Source organism: Lampetra planeri, chromosome 35 (genome assembly GCF_965212315.1).
Source record: "Lampetra planeri chromosome 35, kcLamPlan1.2.h2, whole genome shotgun sequence".
In the NCBI taxonomy this organism is placed as follows: Eukaryota; Metazoa; Chordata; class Hyperoartia; order Petromyzontiformes; family Petromyzontidae; genus Lampetra; species Lampetra planeri.
Window position 1 is genome coordinate 7,866,920 of NC_136141.1, and position 21,690 is coordinate 7,888,609.

Genomic DNA, 21,690 nt, shown 5'->3' on the forward strand with positions numbered 1-21,690 from the left:
CTCCTGGGTAGGCGAGGCCATCTTCGACTTACAATATTTTTGGCTTACGATGGGGTCGTCGTAACGCATCTCCATCGTAAGTAGAGGACTAGTCCTCAGCATCATTTGATACAGCAGACCGTCGAACGTAATGATCTCATCGAGAGAATGGGGTCGGCGAATAAACTTCAGAGTTTGAGTTATTGCTACTATGCGTTATGTTCTTGCTCCCCTGAGAACCCCGCGTCGTGCGGAGAACAATTCCGTCCAGAGTCGGCAATTAACCAAGATGAAGCTTTTTGAAAATAGATTGTGCTCAAAACAAGCCTGCTCAGAATGGCTCGCAAATCTTAGATGGGAAATCATTACGCTTACTGTCATTTATTATAAGGATAGAGCAGAGACAAGGAAACGTACAGGGCATAGCCATTAGGGGACGCGATCTTATTATTATTATAATAAAGCACTTTTAATTATTTTGTGCACGTTATTATATGTTGAAACGATTGCAAATATCGCATACGTACAATAATACATTACTCTTCATGTCAGTTATCCTCTTTTCAATCATGAGGGTCCTGCATAAGGATATTTTACATTTTGGGCCATGTATTTCTAAATTAGTGCACTGCTTGTGGGAGGAAATTGGAAAGTCTGGAGAAAACCCACGCATTCAAATGGATATCTTTTAAAGTTCTGTACAGATACTGTAGGTCCACAAACGCATTTATTTTATGTTGGTCTTTTAAAAAAATTCACTCCCATTAGTTTGCATTGAAGGTACATTTATTTATTATTTGAGGGACAAAATGTTAATTGGGAAAGGAACATTTTTGGAGAATGTCCTCGCCAAGAGAAACATTGAAGTTTTTATGAGAATAACAACCCACACATCCTTTGGGCATGACCCTGCGCCCGTGCGTCAATCCAGCCAAAAGTCATTCAGCCAAACTAAAAAAACCAGTATCTCAAATATGTGGTGTATCAACCTTTGCCCACGTTTGTTATCCGTGGCATTTATTTGCATTAGAATAGGAAAAGTTAAGTCATGAATATGGTGTAAAAATGGGAACTATAACAATGATAATGTATTTCCTTGCAATAAATACAAGTCACCGTTTCTTAATTTTAATAGAAAATAATAGAAAATAACAACCGTGCTAATCGGTTGTCAACCTGTCTGAACCAGAGGACCCACTGCCAACCCTCAAAATATTAATATTTCTTAGTGAATACTACCGTAGGATTATTTTTGTAACAGTTCCGGAGATCAGCTCCCACGGGCAAATTACATTTCACGTTTTTTTTAAATGCATAAATTAGACGAAACCATTGTGAACCTCGATCAGATGCACCCCCCCCCCCCCCCCAATATCGAGCTTGCGTAATATGGTACGGCCCACCTAAATATCATAAATACATTATAGGAAAAAAAATATTAGTCCGTAACACAAAACACCCTTCCGGCTATAGTATTCACAATCTCTTTAAATGGAATAACAACATAAAAAATAAATGCATAATTTGGACGAAACCATTGCATCAACCATCACATTTCTCCCCCCCCCCCTGTAGCTGGCCTACTTGGTATGCCCCGGCCTCCACCAATATAAATACAGTGAAGGCGCGCGTGTCGCCTGGCACACAGTGTGCGTTGTGCATCGTGCGGTGATCTGGCCGCGTCCACACCACCAGAAGCTGTTTCGTAAAGCTCGCAACGACGCCAGTGCATCCTCCCGCAACAACGAAGGACGTATTCCGCTGTAAGAGCGGCGAAACTCAAAGAATAACCTCGTTGATTGCCTGTGGCCATGAGACTGTGTGGTGGCGGCGTGGCTGCATTGCGGGGAGTGCGCGATCAGCTGATGACCAAGTTGCTCCGCCGCGGTGAGTTTTGCTGTCCCCTTGTCGTTTGCGTGTCTCTCTCTCTGTGTGTGTGTGGGTGTCTTGCCCTGTCTCAATGTCTCTGTGGGTGCATCTACCGGTCATCTCAGTCGGCCAACCCATTGCACCAGCTGGGTCTGTCCCGAGGCCTCCTAGCAGCGAGCCTTCGACACTTCACGTGGGCTTCTAAGTGCACCTAGCCTGGCACGGTCGCCGTGATGATGTCGCAGTCGCTTAGTGGCGAATGGTGGGGTGTTGGTGTTGGCGGTCTGGCAGTGTTGTGTGGTTAGCGCACTGCGCTACGGACCCGGCGATCCACTTTCGATTCCTGCTCACGGCCAACACCGCTGATGATTATCTGAACCGGTCCTGAGCCTCCCCTAGGTCGACTCGGCCTCAAATAAGTACCTGGTGCGGTGTGTAAACATCGCCACTGGGGGAGACAAAGGTGACCGGGCGTGTTGGCAGCCACCCACCCCCCTCTGTGTGTGCCGTTCCGGCCTTCATAGACGTCGCTACTCGTTAACAGCACTTGCCCCAACAATCAGTTCAATGCAATATGAGGAATCTTTGTCCCTCCTGTCGCAATGTTTCCCCTGTCTCAATGTCTCTCTGTCTTTCTGCCAGTCGCCTTCCAACGACACCGGGCACTCGACAATTATCTCCACGCACAAGTTTACCGGCTGCCCCCTCCCCCGCACCCCGTATCGCTCTTCTAGTGCTACTGCTGTGGTTTCTGTGCCCGTGAACTTAATTCATTGCTCCACGTATCCTGTGTTCGATCACCACAAACACCGCAGGGCACAACAACTCGCTAAGCCAAGTCGCTCACGTACTCATCCCAGCACTCACGCACGCACTCACCCACCCACCCACGCACTCACCCACCCACGCACCCACTCGCCAATCTATAGGTCACAACACTTGTGTCTGCTTATTACCTCGTACTGCTCAATTTTGGAATTCCCTTCCCTCTTTCCTCAAGCTCTTATAATACTAACTATCTTACTCAATTCAAGAAACTTCTTAACTCTCATCTATTGCGTTCATCTCTCATAGTCCAGTTTGTTGTTGGCCGCTTGACGTTTTGGGTGCTCGGCAAATGTTTGTATATTTAAAAAAGAGGGCAGAGGAGCGACGCTCACAACAACGTGCAGAGCGCCGTCCGGATATACATCACAAGTTGGTGCAGTGGGTGTGGACAGATGGTCACATCTACATACCGTGTCAACCCATACGGTTTATCCGTATTCTTGTACAGGGACATTGAGTTTTCAGGTTCATACGGCGTACAGCCGTTTCAATATGGGACTTTGTAGGATGAACGTTGAGATTTATAAGGGCACGGGGTGACCAATAAGGTCTGAATTGGTCTTTATAAGCTAGGGGCACTGATACGTGTTTGACAGCTATGCATCTTTAAAGTAATCTCAGCCAGCCAGTCTATAAGCACGTGGGGTTCTTGTCCAGTGATCTGCCAGCGATCCTTCCGTTCTTCACGTGACGAACTCATTGTTGCACCTAGCCTGGCACAAGCGCCGTGGTGACGTCGCCGTCATTAAGTTGCGAATAGCGGCTGCTCTATCTGGCATTGCCAAATGTAGAAGTGCAAGTTATTTGAGGCCATGTCGATCTCAGGGGGGACCCCAGTAAAAAGCATTGCTGCCATGGAGCTGAATGCTGCACACTGTAGGTTGAAGTACAGAGATTGTAGGTGCAGTCGACCTAGGAGTTTTTGTACAAGTTCGCTGGGGGTCTCCAGTTTAAATTCTGGTAGTGGCCAACCCCTAGGTCGACTCGGACTTTGTTGACCTACAGCACGTACCTGGTGCAGTGTGTGTTTTCTGCCAAGTGAACCTTGGCCACGTGCATCATCAATCCAGTATTGCTCGGTGGTAACACAACATGCGTTTGCCTAGGTGCGTTGCACTTTCCAGCCGTTTATTCAACGTGCTGCAAATATTTTGCAATCCTGCTGTGCAGGCTTGCATTGTGGTTACCCAGAATACTTGAGGTATTGGACCAGTGTACCCTCGAAGGGGGTCCCCTTTGCAAACTTTTGAACAGTGTTATTTGTCCGTGTGAATACATTCTTCAATGGGGCCCATTTTTCTACTATCAAATAGTATTCTCATTCTTGATTTGAAGCTTTCGTGACTTGCAGGAATCCATATTATTTGGTTCTTTTGGTAAAGCTATGTAGGTAGAAAAATAATAGATCACGACGTTTGGATCGCAACAAGCAATTTTTTCTTGCTGTGGTTGTCCCACCTGATGACGATTGCTTGTGTTGCGATCGAAACGTCGTCTTCTATTATTTTTCTAGCTACGTGACTTTACTGAAAGAACCAACGAGTATAGTATTCTCATTGCGGGATAATTGACAAAGTAATGCTGTTAAGTGGACAGTCTAAAGAACCAATCGGCAAGAATGAGACCACTGTCGGCATAATTGTCCAAATACACATTTTAAAATCACCTGCACGTTGCCGAATACATCTTTGCAAGCGTGGTGACGGGCATCTTAATTTCTGAATTAGAAAGCTGCTGTGGTGTAATTTGTTGAGTTCCAGTGGACTTGCAAACTAGAGGGTCATTGATTCAATTCGATGGTCTGATGCAGCAAATTGAAACAGCGGTGCAAGTCTTTAAATATCCCCCTCGTCTGTCTACCCAGCAGTATAAATGGGTGCACCACTGTCGTGTGTGATGGGGTGAAAGATGCCTGGTCAGCATGAAAGAACAGGGAAAATACCCTCAAAAAAGGGCTCTTTAGAGCTCTCCCTGATAAAAGCGTTTGCAATATTTTACATTTCCTGGAAAGGATGTAAAAATGTTAATGTATTCTCAAATGATTGCATATTGGTCAGGGGTCGGCAACCAACGTATCAAGAAGAGCCATGTTTTCGAATTGGGTAGAAAAAAACTAAATATTTCAAGTGCTGCGTTGCATGTGAATAACGTCACGGAGCAGTCCTCAAAGAGCCGCAGGTTGTTGACTTCTGATATAGAGCATTGTGTAATCGACCTTATTGCTTGCAGCATGGGCGCCCGAGCGCAGGCTTATGGCGTCGTCATCTGCCGTCCACCCTCCCGACCTACACGTCTGCATTGTCGGCAGTGGCCCTGCTGGCTTCTACACGGCGCAGCACTTGCTGAAGGTCAGGTGGTCATCGTAGAGCCGGTGGCGGCTCGTCATTAGTGGCCAGTGGCACCGAGTCCCACGAGTATGGGGGGAAAAAAACTCCTGAAACAGTACTTACCTGCTCCTTATCTTCTTTCGAGCATTAGTCCCACTAGGTGGGGTCCACGTATCAACTCCCCTCTTGCCACGGTCTTCAATCCATCTCCATTGCATGTACTCGTTGACAACATCTCACCCACCACGTTTTCTTCGATCTCCCCCATCTTTCTCCTTCGATAAACTTTCACGGTTTCAACTTTCCTTCTAACGTCGCCCATACTGGCCACGTGTCCAAAGCATCTCGGTCAACTTTCCCTCTGTTCATGTTTTCTTGTTATCCGCTCTTCGTAAAGTTGATAAACTGCACGTGCCTTAGTCCGTCCTGCTGCTTCCCCTCACTTTCCCCTCCCCCTTCCTACCCCCACAGGGCTCAATGCCACACCAATATATTTACCCACTGACCTTTTGACCTTATTTACTTTGCACTGTTTACTTGTACTTATTGATCCCATGTAGCTAAATATCCAAATAAATCGAGGTCTGCAGTGGCATTATAGTGAGCACTTGTGTTACGGTGTTACATTCCTGTTGTGACGGCGGCGCACTTGAGGTTCGCGTATAAAATTATATAATTGCCCATGAATTTTGCCGATGATGGTCATGGTACTGTATTGCGTTTCAGGTTTATCAAACTTCATAATTATCATCGTTATCTTCGTTGTCTTAACGAACATGTTACATTTGATCTCTTTACACTATACGGTGCATCTCCTCTCGCGTTGATTACTTTTATTGAGGAATCCTGTTGCTGCACGGCCCGTTGCGAGTAGATGTCTCCTGTGGGTGCCAGCGAGGCCATTCGGCGGAGGGCTTCTTCTCGTAATGGCCTTCCCCACGCCCTCTCGTACCTCACGAGGAGTGAGGCTCGGCCGGACTCAACTTCTTACTCGCAAAAACTCTCGCATTTGTCAATAATAACGCCGTCTTCCAAGGATAAATATATAACAAGGCGACGTTTCTTGCTACTGACGAACGTGTTGAGTTTTTTGTTGTATTCGCTTGTGCACCACTGCGAGCGCTGTATCACCAAATCATATGACCACTTTGCATTGTTCACTGTGCATTTGATTGCAAATTTACAATTCTGGTCGTAATTATAGTTGCACCACAATGGTGAGACTCGACAAGTCACGATCTTTCTTATTGCCGTGGTTGTAAAACAAACAAACACTCCAGCTCGCTAGTCTAGCATCTCGTGATCGTGTCACGCGAGTGGATTTCAAGGTATTAACGTGATAGATTTACTCTAGCGTTGTGAGGTGGGTCCCTCGCGGCTTAGGAATAAGATGATGTACGTTTCGGTGACTGCAACTGCTATGCACTTTCCCTTGCATTCATTGTGCTCACGTGTGTTGGACCCAATAAGGGTGACATAATTCAAATATTTACGCGACTCGAAACGCCATTTACAAGAGTAAAAAAATTAGGTTAACTATTTTTACAATGCACACCCTTTTATTTGCACTCAAAAGTAGAAAATAAATTATTTTTACCCCAGAATTATATTCATGTGCTGCATGCGCAAACAGGTTGTCATGGGGCTGTGGGGCCACGTTATGTTTGTATCCAGTTGTATTGTACGTCTATGCTGCCTGCCTTTACCAATCCGCACTGACCAGCCGGGGTGAAGTATGGTCAAACGGCCTCCACAACCAGCAAGGCGTGGGGAGGCACTCATCCAGCAGTGGATTGAAAAAAGGTCTTTTGCCCCTACGGGCATTGTGCGGCGCTCATCTCCACCAGTGGCAATTCCACATTACCATGGCAGGGACCATTTATAATAACCACTGACGACTTTGCACAAAGTGATACGTATTTTATTACCCTGTAGAGATGACAATGATGGCTTGCCAATGTCAACTCTTGACCCTACAATAAAATGAAAGCATGCGCATTGCTTGACAACCAAGTCAAAGTAATGAAAGATTTATAGCACGCAGCATGGCTATTACAATCGGAATAACGATCACCCCGATTGAAAAGTAGCAAAATTACATTTAGACCAACACGATACGTATAACGCGTTTAATTGTTGTATTTGCCATCATTAAGTAGGCTGCAATGCTATATAACAATATTTCATCTACGTTACTTTACCGAAAGAACCAAAGAGTATGGATCCTTGTAGTCACGAAATCTACATATTCTTAATTATGCATTGACATCAGCCAAAATGGCGCGGTGTCGCATACTTGAATGAACATTAAGCTGAGCTCTGCTTCATTTGTGGTCCTAAACAAGTGATGGATCGGCCACATTTCTATGTTGAAGGCCAGTCTCGGTATGAAAACCCACCTTGACTTTCCATCAGGTGGCGTAGTTTACCAGGTGATCCTCATTTCATCTACGTCGAGGGATAACGATTAGCTGCAATTGATCCTTCCCAGGATATAAAACTGAAAACGTTATCACTGAATGCCTGATTCTCTTTTCATAATTCTGTGCACTGACCTTCGTTGGCTTTCTGCATACTATTAAGCCACAACCAATCGATCCAGGCTGCGTTGGAGCTGTAGCTAGTTTCCTCTGCTCCCTAGTTTGTATATACGTTGAACTTCTTTCGCATCATACATGGCCAGCGTGCTAATCGGAGGAGTGGGGGAAGGACCACAAACTAAACACAAAAATAAGTTCTCAAAAAATGTTTTTCAGTTTAAATTTGAAAGTGCATAGCTTCCTAATAACGGAAGGAAGAGCATTCCAGACGGCCGCAGAAGTGCATCTGAATGCACGCATTGCAGTGACCGTCTTTGTTCGATGGTTAGCTTAAAAGCCGCTGCGAGGATGGCTGGAGGTTTGCGTGATGGTTTAGCAGCTTATTGTGGACATATCTGTGCCTTAGCCATTCCCGAATCATGCTCCAGGGCATAATTGTACAAATCTGTAAATCCCCATTTCACACGGTCTGACCCCGAAACTGCTCGTGATGCCGTGGGGTGTTGCTGCAGCAACAACGCCTTGCTCGCCTCACCATGCAGCCACGGCTTAAAACTACCCAAGTAAAAATGACAACTGAACGCAGCTTATCACCGTCATGCGCAGGAGTTAAATGTCAAGAGGAGCCTGAAGGCAGCCTTGCTACGTCTCTGAGCACTGTCGCAGTGTAGATAATGCTCTGCGAGCCAATGTTGGCATCGAAGGTCAGAATTTTGCTGCGTACATTTGAAGGTTCCTGATAAACCGTGTCCGTGATACATTCCACAGAAATGGTAAACACATTTTAACTTTGAAAACCGGATATAGTTTTCCGTTGAAGTCATCTACAATCTCAGCCAATTATATATATATTGTGCTGCTTGACCAAAACCTCTCCATCACTATAAAGGTGGAGAGGTCACTCTCTCTTTGCCCTCCATAACATGCACCAGTCCACATTGGAATGTTCAGAAACCTTTAGATTGGCTTCAACTCTATTTCTAATCAGCATTGGGTGTCCTGTTGAACAGAGTACTGCTCGTATAGCATCACTGATGCAGCTATGGTTGTCTCCGTGTGGCGCTAACCATACTTGCGCCCGTGTGTGTTTGTGCGTTTGCTCGAGTGCAGCATCAGCAGGCTGTCCGAGTGGACATGTTTGAGCGTTTGCCGGTCCCGTTTGGCCTCGTTCGTTTTGGTGTCGCTCCAGATCACCCCGAAGTCAAGGTGAGGTCATGGCATCGCCATCACGAGGCTTGTAAATACCCGCTAGCTAGTTGTGTATATCTCTCTCTCTCGCTCTCCCTATGACAGAAACTAATGAGATTAGATGGATTTATAATCCACAGGTACCTGTGATTGTCAGGTTTTTCTAGTGTACCGAGTTGATGGACTCATCCCAGGCACCAATAACTGTACACCATCTTCTTGGTTCTTTCGGTAAAGTCACGTAGAAGGGAAGTAATAAAATAATAAAAATAAAACATAATAAAATTATTTCATTTTATTATGTTTTATTTTTATTATTTTATTACTTCCCTTCAACGAAATAATTTTATTTCATTTTATTATGTTTTATTTTTATTATTTTATTACTTCCCTTCTACGTGACTTTACCGAAAGAACCAATAAGATGAATCCCTGCAGTCACGAAAGCTTTAAATCGAAACTGTACACCAGTTAAAACAAATAACTGCAAACGGACATGAAATGTAACGATTCATGTGATTTTTTTTTAGGTCACTTTGCCACCACAGTAAAACATCAATTTGTGTTGAACACCTAGAATAAGGTTACCACTTGAACTAAACGTGCCTATTTATAATTTCTTCAGCACAGCAGTAATGCTGGAGGGCAATGCCACCACGTACAACAATCGGGTGCGGACGTTTTTCACTGGTGGTTACAACCAGCACCATCCGGCCGATTGCCAGAATCGAGAAAATGCCCTCCAATCTTGGGCCTTTTAAATAGGTGGTTTGATGTCATCAAAGTTTTCTGACAAGAGTCGGAAGTGGCAGGAAATGATCCCTAAAGGTTAACGTTTTTGTATAGAAAAATACACAATAATGTTATGTTACAATATCATAAAGTTTTTTAGATATGTCATTATGAAAGTGCATACACTTATGTGGTGAAACGGATTAATAATAGTTAATTATAGTAAATAGTAATGTTTAAAAAATGTTGTGTTAGTTTAATGTAATATTAAATGCTTTCAGGTTGTGTTTTACTTCATCATGTGTTTCCAAGCTGTTACTCGCCATGTAACCATCGGCTCAGGTTGAAATTATTAACTTTTTCTCACAATTTTAATAGCCTTGGCTACTTGTTGGAAAGCATTTTCGGCACCTGCCAACAATTGTGTTTGTGATTATTTGATGTTCCTGTGGTGTTATTTTAATCTTGTGCTAATATTTCGTCCCATCTGGCTGCCATTCCATGGCTGGCTTCATCTGTCGGTTATCATCCTGATATAGTATTGTCTTGCCCAAGCCCATTTTTTTATTATTAGAAATTTTCAATAAAATGTCGCCGCGACCCTCAACAGGACAAGCGGACTGAGATATGAACGAATTAAGAATACAATGTCTCTGATCCACATGGTGCTTTTTTCTGATTCTCAGTTGAATTCCCAACCTGCAGCCTCTATGATGCTTTGTGCACCGTTCAGCTTGTGTTACATTGTTCTGCCAGTATCGCGCGTTTCCGAGCCGGTGTTTGGCGCAGGCGCCTTTGCGTGGTTAAACGTCAGCGGAGTGCCAACGTCTGTGCACCGTCCACGCAGAATGTCATCAACACCTTCACGCAAACCGCTCGCTCAGAGAGGTTTCGCTTCCTCGGCAACGTGACGGTCGGACGCGACGTGTCCATGGAGGAGCTGCGGCACGCGTACCACGCCATCGTGCTGGTGAGCAAACGTTTATCGAGTCGTGATAATGGATAACAAGGCCCAGGCCACCGTGCGGGCGGGCTTGCGACGATGGTTCTCTCGCCACTCTTGGTAGCTCCATGCAGGCCTTCCTCGGTTAGTTTTGTTTTTTGAATGGTGACCCCCTCAATTTGAAACCGAGTTTAGGCAACTCATGGCAAGTATGCTTGGAATGATGCAGACTCATGCGTGCTTAATATGTGTGTAATGACATGATGACACCTGCTGGCTGGGAAAGGGAAGCACGGGTACAGGCACCGCTAAGACAACATCCAATCTGGAAGGGAGAGGTATCTGGGGCAAAGGAAATAGGCGGGGTTGGCCGAGATTCGTGTGTGGATTCTTGGGTCCGGACTGCGTCGCTGCTCGCCATCATCTCTCTCCGTCGTCCGGCCACGTGGAAGCTCTCCTGCGGGGTTTCCATCGCCATCCTCGTCACACCGTCAACCAGCGGCGTGGCAGAGTGAGGGCGGTGGGACCACGCCGAGTGATCGGCTGTGTGTAGCTAGTAGAGAGACTTTAATATCTAAGTGTTGTACTCGGAGAAAGACGGATAAGTTTGGTCTGTGTTATGCCCGTGTGCGAAATAAAGTAGTACCCTCTGTACGACGTGTCGCGGAAGTCACTCCTTACACATGCAACGAATCGTGCATGCGAGACCCATTTGTTTGATTCATGTAAATTGTATGCAATATGTTAAAGTTACATTTAGGCAAAATGTGGACGAGACAGGAATGAGACACAACACAATGTAAACTAACAACACCATGATTCTTGAATGTAATTGCACTGTGAATTGTCTCACTTCATCGAACTGCGGGGACATTTGTAGGGATTGGGTTATTTAGAATTAACAGCTCCTTGTGTATTAATATCACCAGCAATAGTATGGTCCTGGGGTATAAATAAATAGAACACTCAAACTGAATTATTTATCAGTAGCGCTCGGTGCATTATTTTATCTTACCCCTGGTAGATGTATGGGCCGAGTCGACGTGATGGGGATTTGAACTTTGTGACCTTACAATCGATGTTTTTTTTCCCTCCCCTTCCTCTGGTAAAGGAGCCATCCTGGCCAGAAAGTGACGCATTAGAAGTAATGACGGATGCTTGCCTGAGGCGTGTTTAGAGCTACGGAGCGGAGGATGACCGGGCGCTGGGTATCCCTGGTGAGGACCTGCATGGAGTGTACTCTGCTCGAGACTTTGTGGGCTGGTACAACGGGCTGCCCCAAAATAAGGACGTGAGTCACCTGCATCGCCGGGGGAAATTTAAGCACAAAATAATCGTTGGCGTCGTCGTGGAGAATGAGGAACAAAATCGGCGACTTATTTAGTTTTTTTATTTTGTTAAATACAGGGTGCTTCGAAAAAATTTTAACACTTATATGGGACTCGTTTTTTTTGCTTGTCTGTACTGGCGGTGCCCAATCTCCCTGCGTTCGCGGTGCAGCTGAACCCAGACCTGAGCTGCGACACGGTCGTTGTGCTGGGACAAGGGAACGTGGCTCTCGACGTTGCTCGCATTTTACTGTCTCCAATCTCCTGGCTGCAGGTAAACCACCACTACTGCCACCATCGCCACCACCATCACCATATCTTTTCTTATCTAGGATTTTGGAAAGCGCTTTATATGAATGATAAATTGTACATTAGTATTCGCTGATGAGGAAAAGGGATGGGGTTTGAATGTTGGGGAGGGGAAGGGATGGCAAGGAAGAGTGGTGATAGGGAAAGGGAGGGGCGAGGTTGGGGAAGGTTTTAAGGATGCGGACAGGAAGTAGTAGAGGGATACACAGCCACTGTCACCACCACCGCTCATTGTCACCCTCGCCACCAACATCATCACCATCACCACCACTACTACTGACATTACCACCATCACCACCAACATTGTTCACCACCACCAACATTGTTCACCATCACCCCCGGCAACACCACCAACATCGCCACCATCCCCGGCAACACCACTAGGCCTCGGTAAGGTAATTTACTATTTTTACCGAGTAAAAGGGTAAAGGTAAAGGTGTCGACATGCCAAGGGGTAAGGTAAAGGGTAGGGTAAAGGTAGCGCGAAGTATTACCCGGTAAATACCTTGTGTACCGTTCGCTAAAAGCTCCGTGGCGCAGTCCTTGGCCTCCATTTTTTTAATTGTAATCATCGAGAGTATTTTATATGAATAGAGCGCTCTACCTAGCATTGACCTGTTGTAAACCTTTTTCATGTGTTGTACCCCAGTAATTACCCTGTAATCGGGTAATTTGTATGGGGTAAGGGTAAAGTTGGGGTTGTTGTTTTTACCTAGTACCTTGCCGAGGCCTAAACACCACCAACATCGCCACCATCCCCGGCAACACCACCAACATTGCCACCAACACCACCAACACATGTTTCACTGCTAGTATTATCTCTTATAGGTGGAGACGGTGAGGTGGTGGTTAGCCCACTGCACTATGATGCCAGAGGACTGTTTTATACCCGAACCATGGTGAATGAATTTTGACGTTGGTGGCAAGTGATATTTGAACCAGTCCTGGGACCCCTCGCAACTCTTCATCAACCCGCACTGGCTAACATTGAGAAGTATCGGAAGGTTGCGAGTTCAAATCCTGGTCAGAGGTTAACTTGGCTCATTATATCCCTCCTGAGATTGATGAGAACGTATTTTTGTTGGACGTCGACATTGCTTTGAAGAGACCAACTCTTGCCAAAGGACGGCATGACTTACAGCACTGGCTTATGACTGCCATTAGATATCAATAACATCTGGTAGTTATTTTAGCACGGGGACCTTTGGGCAAAGATATACATCTTGACAGCCAAAACAGAGTCTTTGCGATTTGCCTGTCTGTTGGTAATATATGAAAACATCAGGAATTTTTGCCAAAAATCTGACCAAAAGGAGAACCCGCTTATGGACCAGTTCCATCATGACTCAATGACCATATCCTCATGAATATCATTATTCACAATAATTTCATTATCATCATCCTCATGCCCATTATTCTGATTATTCGGACTGTTAATCTTGGTTGCGGACAACAATAATTTCAATGGCATCTAAATAAAATTGCACCTCAAGACCCTTTGCAAAAATGGAATTAAAAGTATTTTAGGGTAACAGAAGGGGGGGTTGGGGGGTGGATGAGAGGGCATCTCTGGTCGGGGGGGGATCCACGCGAGCAAAGAGACAGAGGCACAGTGTGGGGACTACCAGGACCCAGCACCAACGACAACAACGACGAGGCCTAGGGACAGGCCGGGCAGCCAAGGCAGCACCGCTGAGTCGCCCTGGCCATTCAAGAGGAGGGTTGGGTAGTGGGGAGGGCAGGGCTGCACAGCATACAAAGCTCTGCGATTTATGCCATTTATCCGAACCAGCATCTCCCATAAACTCGTAATTTATTATTCAGAAAACAGACATCACTCAGCCAGCGCTGGAGGCCATCACTCGAAGTCGCGTGCGCAGGGTAGTGTTGGCCGGCCGTCGGGGACCTCTGCAAGTGGCCTTCACCATCAAGGTAACTTGGCTGGGATATGATGGAGACAATTCTAAATAGAAATATAATTCTTGTATGACTCTGGGTAGGGTGCTGTAACGTAATGCAACTAAATGCATTGATAATTTTTGTGAAAGTAATGTTTGGTTATCTTGAAGTGTTGATTACATTTCATTTGGAAACTGCATGTTTCCGTGTTTTTTTTTTGTTCCCTAAGAGAGCTTTTTTTTTAAGTCACACGTCACATATTTGTTCGTCATTGTGAACGATTTACTGTGCTTGCGGAGTGCTTGCAGTTTTCCCTGATTGCTTAATTGACGCACAAGTGGAATAGTAAAACACATTTTTTTTGTATTGATCATGTCATCCAAGTTAATGACTCGCCCACTTTGCACCCGTTGCCACTGCTTCACAACTGAATTCCACGTGTACCAAGTGGCAGGTGACGCTGCAGTCACAAGCAGTTGTCATTTGCAAGTCAAACTGATTGTCTTTTTTCTGCTCTCTTTTCTTCAGGAGCTCAGGGAGATGATTCATCTGCCCGATACAAGAGCCGTTATCAATCCTGCCGACTTTGACGGCTTTAAAGACGCGCTTAGCAGTACGACGCACACACGGGCATGCGTTGTCGGTGACGGACAGGTTAGACTTGCGCCACGTGCTTTTAGTGGGCACCTGTCACAAACTTAGCTGAATTGAGGTGATGGAGCCAGAACCAGACACTTCTGGTTCGCCGGTTGCTTCTACTGGCTAGTTATTTTATGCTGGCTTGATTTTTAGAAGAAGTATACTCTAGACATGGAGAGTAATCCCACATGTGTCCCTTTCACCTCGTTTCCCAGGGTCTTTCCTGACAAAGGCAGGTTGATTCAATTGACTCTTGTCTGGTTACAGAGCATGTTGCTGTATTAAATATGAAGTCGAGGTGTGCATGTACTGGGTTGTGTGCGTGTTTGCGCCTGTGTCCTTGTGTGTGCACACATGCGCCTCTGGGAATGTGTGCATGTGTCTTTGTTAGGTATGCGGTGGCACAGTTGTTCGCACATTACGCTACGAACCTGGCAACCCACGTTCGATTCCTGCTCACGGCCAACGCCAGTAACGATTATCTGAACCGGTCTTGGGCCCCCCCCCCTCGGTCGATTCGGCTTTCAATAAGTACCTGGTGTGGTGTGTAAACATCGGCACTAGGGAGAAAAAGACGGTCAGGCATGGCTCTGGCCATGCCACCCCCCCCCCCCTCTTATGCCGTGCTGGCCTTGATAGGTGCTCGCTAACTGCACTTGCCCCAACATTCTCGTCAAGGCTATATACAGCGATACCTTGACTTTCGTCGCTTCGCTCTTTCGGCCGTTTTCAACTATAACCACATTTCCACGCGGTTTCCTCTTTCCTCCGATTTCATCCCAAACCTTCCACGACGTTCGGGCCACACGCCATTTTTTTTGTTCAGTCTTTGAATAGAAGTTGTTCAGTGAGCATCTCTTATATTTGTGTTTATATGTTATTAATACTGTACTACTTTCTGTGATTATACTATAAACACTGTCGTATTATGCTGATAACAGTATAATACTCCAGTATTTATAGTTTTCGTGATTATAAAACACGTACAGTATTCATACTGTGCTTTTTTTTGTGATTACTGTAAAATACTTTTTTTTGTGCTTAATAAAGGGTCTGCTTTGACATTCGTCCATGCTCTGGTCCCTAACCAGACAAAAGTAAAATGTATTCCTTTATGCGGAATATTTATCTTGGTACGTATGTGCGTGTGTAAACGTGCACATGTGTGCGTGCGCGCGTGTCTTCTTGTCGGGTCAGGCCTCCCTCGGCCGCGCAAACGGCTATCTGAGCTGCTGCTCAAGGCAGCGACGGAGCAGAGGTCACGTGACCCTGCGTTGGAGGCGGGCGGCCGCGAGTGGGAGCTGCTCTTCCTGCGCAGCCCCACGAGCATCGTGGCCTCAGACGGGGGGGCCAGCCCTCACGTGGCTGCAGTGCGCTTTACTGTGAACCAGCTGGAGGTGAGGCCTTGCCTACTAAACGATAAACTAAACAGTTTTTCTTTTATTTTACCATGTAAGACCGACTGAGCTGCATTGCACTTTTTCAGAAGTGACCTGGCTATCACAAATGATAGCTCAACAAAGTGGCTAATCATGTGGAAATTTATAGAAACCAAATACTCAACACATTTTGATTCTACATGTGGAGGAAAAAACCAGAGGACCCAGAGAAAAACTCTAGGTTGCCGGGTTTGTCGTGTGGGGCGCAACTTTCTGCGCCAAAACTCCACGTTGAGATGTTAACTACCTCGCCTGGTATACAGGAGGATGTGGGTCCAAACCCGACTGACGCTGCTGTAAAATTAGAAGTTTGCGTGCCCTCCCTGTGGTCGCATGGCTTTTTCTCCAGGTCCTTGGGTTTACCCCTATACATTTATAAACATGCGTTTTGAGTATTTGGCGGCTATACATTTCCACACGATGATAAGCCATTTCGTTGAGCTCTTATTTGTGGCAAGGTAGCCTCAGGAAAAATAACTATGTAGCTCCGTGGGCTTTACCGAGTAAAATAAAAAGTTTAATTGTTTTGGTTTACCCCACCAAAACATACGCACACGATTTGCATAATTTCATAATCGATTTCACGTGCGGAAAACACTGCGCACGTCGTGAGGAGCGCAGGGAGAATCAACGTTGATCCGTAAGCACGCCGTGCTGTTTACGTGCGCATCCATGAGTGGTTAGCACGGTTGGCTACATACGGTATAAAAAGAAGATTAACACACATACACCTCGCCCCCGGGGCTCCCCCCCCCCCCCCCACCAGGGAGAGGGCGATGGCGCCGTGGCGGCGTCCACCGGGCGGGAGGAGCAGCTGGCGTGCGGCGCCGTCCTGCGCAGCGTCGGCTACCGCAGCCGCCCGCTGGCTCCTGGCGTGCCCTTCGACCCACGCCGTGCCGTGGTGCCCAACACGCGCGGCCGCGTGCTCTCCCACCCAGGTCCCACAACCATCCCAACCCCCCCCCCCCACTTCGCTCCCCCCCCACTTCGCCCCCCCCCCTCAAGATGCCACGAGATGTGCTGCAATTATTATTGGGCAGGGTGAGGCAAAGCGAAACCGTGCAGTTGCCCCTGCCCTGCAGTGGTGTTGCTTGCAACAAGTGCCGTTGTCTGTGTTCTGTTTATTATAAGGTGCAATGCCTTGGAAGGAAAGTTGCATTCAGGTCTGTAACACAGAAGCAGCTTTGTTCACATAGACCTTTAAAATAACGTACACGTTTTTAAAGGCCCATCGTATAAGGAAGCCACTAGAGCTGTATACACATTTTAAATCAAGATTGAAAACTCATTTCTTTAGAACTGCTTTTTGTGTTCAGTTTGTTTTTCCCCTGCACCTCCGATTTAGCATGGTTGGCTACGTACGGTGCAAAAGAAGAATATATACATGTTTCTTAATCAACAATAACCTACTACAGTTATGGAATGTGCAATTTTTTCAATAAAGCAGAATCATTTAAACACAATGGGAATGTAGAAAAACAATTATTGCTCATGCGAGGTTAAATTCTTCACAATTTGTCCATATTTGCTATTAAACTTGAGAAACATGCAGCTTGATTGGCTCGGGATTCGTGGTGGTCATGGTCGTGACCTGGGCCAATATTGCTACATTTGTGTCTATACGACGGCTCGGAGGTGTCTGGTAACAATACTTGGACTCTTGTTGTTATCAAGGTAAATAACACTCAACAATACGTTGTCGTAAAGGTGCCTCGGCAGATGTCTCAAGCACACATTTCTTGAGCGGTATACTGCTGTGTTTTAATGGTCTACTTTACAGGATTTTCTGAACTTTAAAAAGGTGATGTGTAGATGAGAAATTACTGTGCGGCTACAGGAATCGAACTGTCGACTCCATGTGGGCTACCTCGGTAGCCAGTGCACCAACAAGACTACTCATTTAATTACAGTGCTTATTATAATCAAGTCTTCCTTTCAAAAAGAGACACCTATCAGTTCTCTCAACTGGCTAACTATAAAATCATCATCATCGCACTGTGACGATTGGGAGGAGCGGTGGTGCATTGGTCTGCACACTGTGCTGTGACCTGGAGTTCCACTCCTGGCCACGGCTAACATCAGTGGTGAGTGATCTTGGCCCTCTCACTCTGCCAACGCTCACTGACCGGCGTGGTAAAGTACGGTTAAAAAAAATAACACCCACACGACCTCCATGCAAGATTTGCCTTCACCCAACAGTAGACCGATTGGACTGTAAATCGCCATTAATACATTGGGCATTCTACGCTCTGTCGTGTTACGGGCGCATTACAATTCGGAGTTCTAATTCTCGTGGTCGCTGTGCACACGGTGCGGTGTGTTTCTGTGCGTTTTGTTCACGCACGCGTACACGTGCACGCACGCAGGGCTCTACTGCAGCGGCTGGGTGAAGCGAGGTCCGCAGGGCGTCATCAACACCACCATGAATGATGGCTTCGAGACGGCGCAGAGCGTGCTGGAGGACCTGGCGACTGGGAAACTTGGGGCCGATTCCAGTCGACCGGGGTTCCAGGCCATCGACAAGATTCTGGCTTCCAAAGGTCCAACATCGCCCCCCCCCCCCACCCTCAAGGCAAAACGTATATCAATGTGCCTTCACAAAGTGAATTATTTGGCCAAGCTACCAATACTGTGAAGGACTTTCCACCAGATTTGGTTTTGGTTGAATTTCATAGCAATTATACGATATGGTTATTAGCTGGTGGAATAATGATTATATTATTAAATTTAGTTTTGAAAAGTATAGATGTTGAAGCTATGAGCTCACAGAATGAATGGCTAGTCACTTTGGGTGGCATTCAACTTTTTAATGACCCGGGATGCGTGACATCACTGGCTCATCCGGCTCTCACACCATGCTCCCGCTTGTACAATAGAAATTAATATCAGGTGCACAAATATTTGAGCTCCACAGAGACAGTTATTTTTGGGGCTAACGGACACAAAGCATGTTGAAAAATGTACATAAATTTTGGTTATCTTAATAACTATGCAGCTTTTAATCGAGACCAGGATTGTCACTTTAGATGATCTGGTACAAGATCGAGGAGTGACAGTCGGTATCTCTTTGCAGGAGAAGTGAAACGCCAATAAATGCCCGCAATAATGTTTGAATGTCGTTTAATCCTTGGTTTAATCCTTTGAGCAATCTGAGGCAATGCCAGGGCACAAACAGGACAGAAGAGGCAACGTCTATCAAGAGTATCAGGAAAAATGCACAAGCCTGCCTACGCGGTTGCCTTGTTTTGCGCAGTCACAGTTGACCGAGTTGACATGTTAACACGTACATCAACCCAAATTGTGAATTGCCCGTGGTTGTATGGTGCAGGGGTGGCCACGGTGAGTTTCTCCGGATGGGAGAGGATTGACGCGGTGGAGCGGACGCGCGGGGCCGCCCTGGGGAAGCCTCGCGAGAAGATGCTGGACGTGCAGGAGATGCTGAGCGTGGCGGTGCAGTGAAGACTGCCTGGATCCCCACCCCCCGACGTCTCTTGTGCCCCTCTTCAGTTGGCAAGCCGAGCGAGCACGGGGGGCCTCGTGGTACAGGTGGCTTTTCCACCGGCTATGTCAGGCTGAGCCAGAACTCAAACCGGTGATGCCCTGGAGTCGCATCTGAATCTGGCTTGAGGTCAAGCAGGGCCAGGGCTAATTCATTTTGTATCATTCGGTACGCCTCCGTGCGATGCCGACGTTACGCATTTTTATTGCTTGTGAAATCGGCAGCGTGACTCTGGTTCCACAGTGGAAAAACAACCTGGCTCTTCTTGAGCTGCGCTGGGTGTGCTTGGCACGGCTCGGTTGTAAAGTGGAAAAAGAGGTTTTGGAACATGGCACAGAACCCTATCCTACTGTGCAGGTTGCTTCAATATAGTATTGAATACTTAGTTTACCATAGCAGTTAAAAAAGTATTCACGGTTCTGCAGGCCATGCTTAAAATCAAACTGCAGTGTACAGTGGTCTTTGTATAATGTTCATAATGGGATGGGGCAAATTGGCAGGAAAGTGAATCTGAACGAGAAGTGATGAAGGTGCAAATCTGAAAATCCCTCTGCAGATGTGTTATCGTGCTGTTTGTATTTTTTATTTGCACATACAAACACAATCGTGACCAGTTTATCACTCTTGAATGTGCATTTTTTTTTTTATTATGCCTTTCCATTTTTATAATTGGTGAATCCCATTATGGAGCAGCTTGGACACAATGTTGTAGCCTTGGTATGTACATCAGGTATTACCTATGGAAGACGCTGCCCACAATTGCTTCTGGCTTTTCAGAATCAAGGTGGTGCACATTCTTTTGCAGCTTCATAGACAAGTGCCTTGTACTATACCTACTGCTTATTAAGACCCAAAGACGGTATTGGCCAAATATGTACGAACCCATATTTCTCATGCAGATAGCGCTGACTACGTCGGGTAACATCGCACCCGCTAAACCTATTTTTACCACAGGTGCTTGCACATGGGACTTTGAACCAGGATTTCAGTGGTGCTGGACCAATGATCTGAGGTTTTGGTATGAACATACCCGGTGCCACCTTTTAATGGTTTATATAGCCATATTTATACCGGAGAATGTAAGAATCGTCGTAGTGAAGTGTGGCTGTTGAGTTCAGGGCAAAAGTACTTGAGTGCTTGTGAATGGGAGAACAGAATTAAGTATTAATTCTAGATTTGAAGCTTTCGTGATTGCAAGGAATTCATACTCTAAGGTTTTTCCGGTAAAGTCACGTAGGTAAAAAAAATAACATAATAATAAATTAAAATAAATCAATTAAATGACGACGTTTTGGAAGCAACACAAGCTTCCTTCATCATGTGTAAGAAGGCACAGCAAAATAACCGTAGGAGCCAGAAAGGTGAAGGTGATCCTAAAGGACCATCCGTGACGCCGTCTTTTAGGACCACATTCACCTTCCTGGCTCCACCCACACCCCAAACCCCCCCCCCCATCCTGCACCCGTCCTCATTGGCTCCTCCCCCCTCCTCTTACCCTATACAGTATATTAATGTCCCATCACAAATAACTCTCACTAGTTATTTTGCTGTGCCTTTTTACACCTGATGAAGGAAGCTTGTGTTGCTTCTGAAACGTCGTGATTTAATTGATTTATTTTCATTTATTATGTTATTTTATTATTATTTTTTACCTACGTGACTTTACCGAAAAAAACAAAGATTAAGAATTAAGTATATTTAATTTGTGTAACTGTGACACTGTTTAATGTTTAATCGTGTCAATGCTTAATACCTCGTACCACTACTGAGCCTTGACAGTTTTAATATCGATGGCAGTATTTTTTTAAAAGTGTCCTACATTCACGTTTGCCAAGAAAACATTTGGCACTGTGTTTTACTTTAATCCTGAGTAATCATCTTTTAAACGTAGTGGTCGTTGAAATAACAGTCTTGTGGACTTCTTCCGCACAATCATAGCGTGTTGCCAGGTTGGTTTTCTAACTTGGTGCCTAAAATAGAGGGGATCAATAAAAATTATTTTATCGCACTTTTCATTGTTGAATATTTTGTTTGTTATAAATGGCAGAAACGCAGCACGATGGTTGCTTGTCCTGGGTGCTTGGTGCATCCACACGGGGCGGGGGGGGATACAGGTTCTGTTGCAATACTCCAGTGCAGGGACACAACGTGGACAGGAGATGGCAGTAGAG

General features: G+C 45.8%; 1 protein-coding gene across 1 annotated transcript; it reads left to right on the forward strand.

The window, feature by feature from the left end:
• The first annotated feature begins 1,606 nt into the window (after positions 1-1,606).
• FDXR (ferredoxin reductase) lies at positions 1,607-21,527 on the forward strand. The gene is made up of 12 exons (XM_078611129.1): positions 1,607-1,866; positions 4,906-5,024; positions 8,654-8,749; positions 10,311-10,433; positions 11,584-11,697; positions 11,907-12,008; positions 13,868-13,975; positions 14,471-14,555; positions 15,779-15,978; positions 16,787-16,958; positions 18,387-18,560; positions 19,349-21,527. The coding sequence occupies exons 1-12, from the start codon at positions 1,791-1,793 to the stop codon at positions 19,477-19,479; spliced, it is 1,500 nt and encodes a 499-aa protein (XP_078467255.1). The 5' UTR covers positions 1,607-1,790; the 3' UTR covers positions 19,480-21,527.
• The last annotated feature ends 163 nt before the right edge of the window (positions 21,528-21,690 follow it).

Bases quoted from the DNA above. Each gene is read 5' to 3' on its own strand.
- FDXR (XM_078611129.1), top strand. From the start codon at position 1,791: ATGAGACTGTGTGGTGGCGGCGTGGCTGCATTGCGGGGAGTGCGCGAT. The intron at 8,750-10,310 runs GTGAGGTCATGG...CCGTCCACGCAG, and splicing joins CAGATCACCCCGAAGTCAAG to AATGTCATCAACACCTTCAC. The intron at 18,561-19,348 runs GTCCAACATCGC...TGTATGGTGCAG, and splicing joins CAAGATTCTGGCTTCCAAAG to GGGTGGCCACGGTGAGTTTC.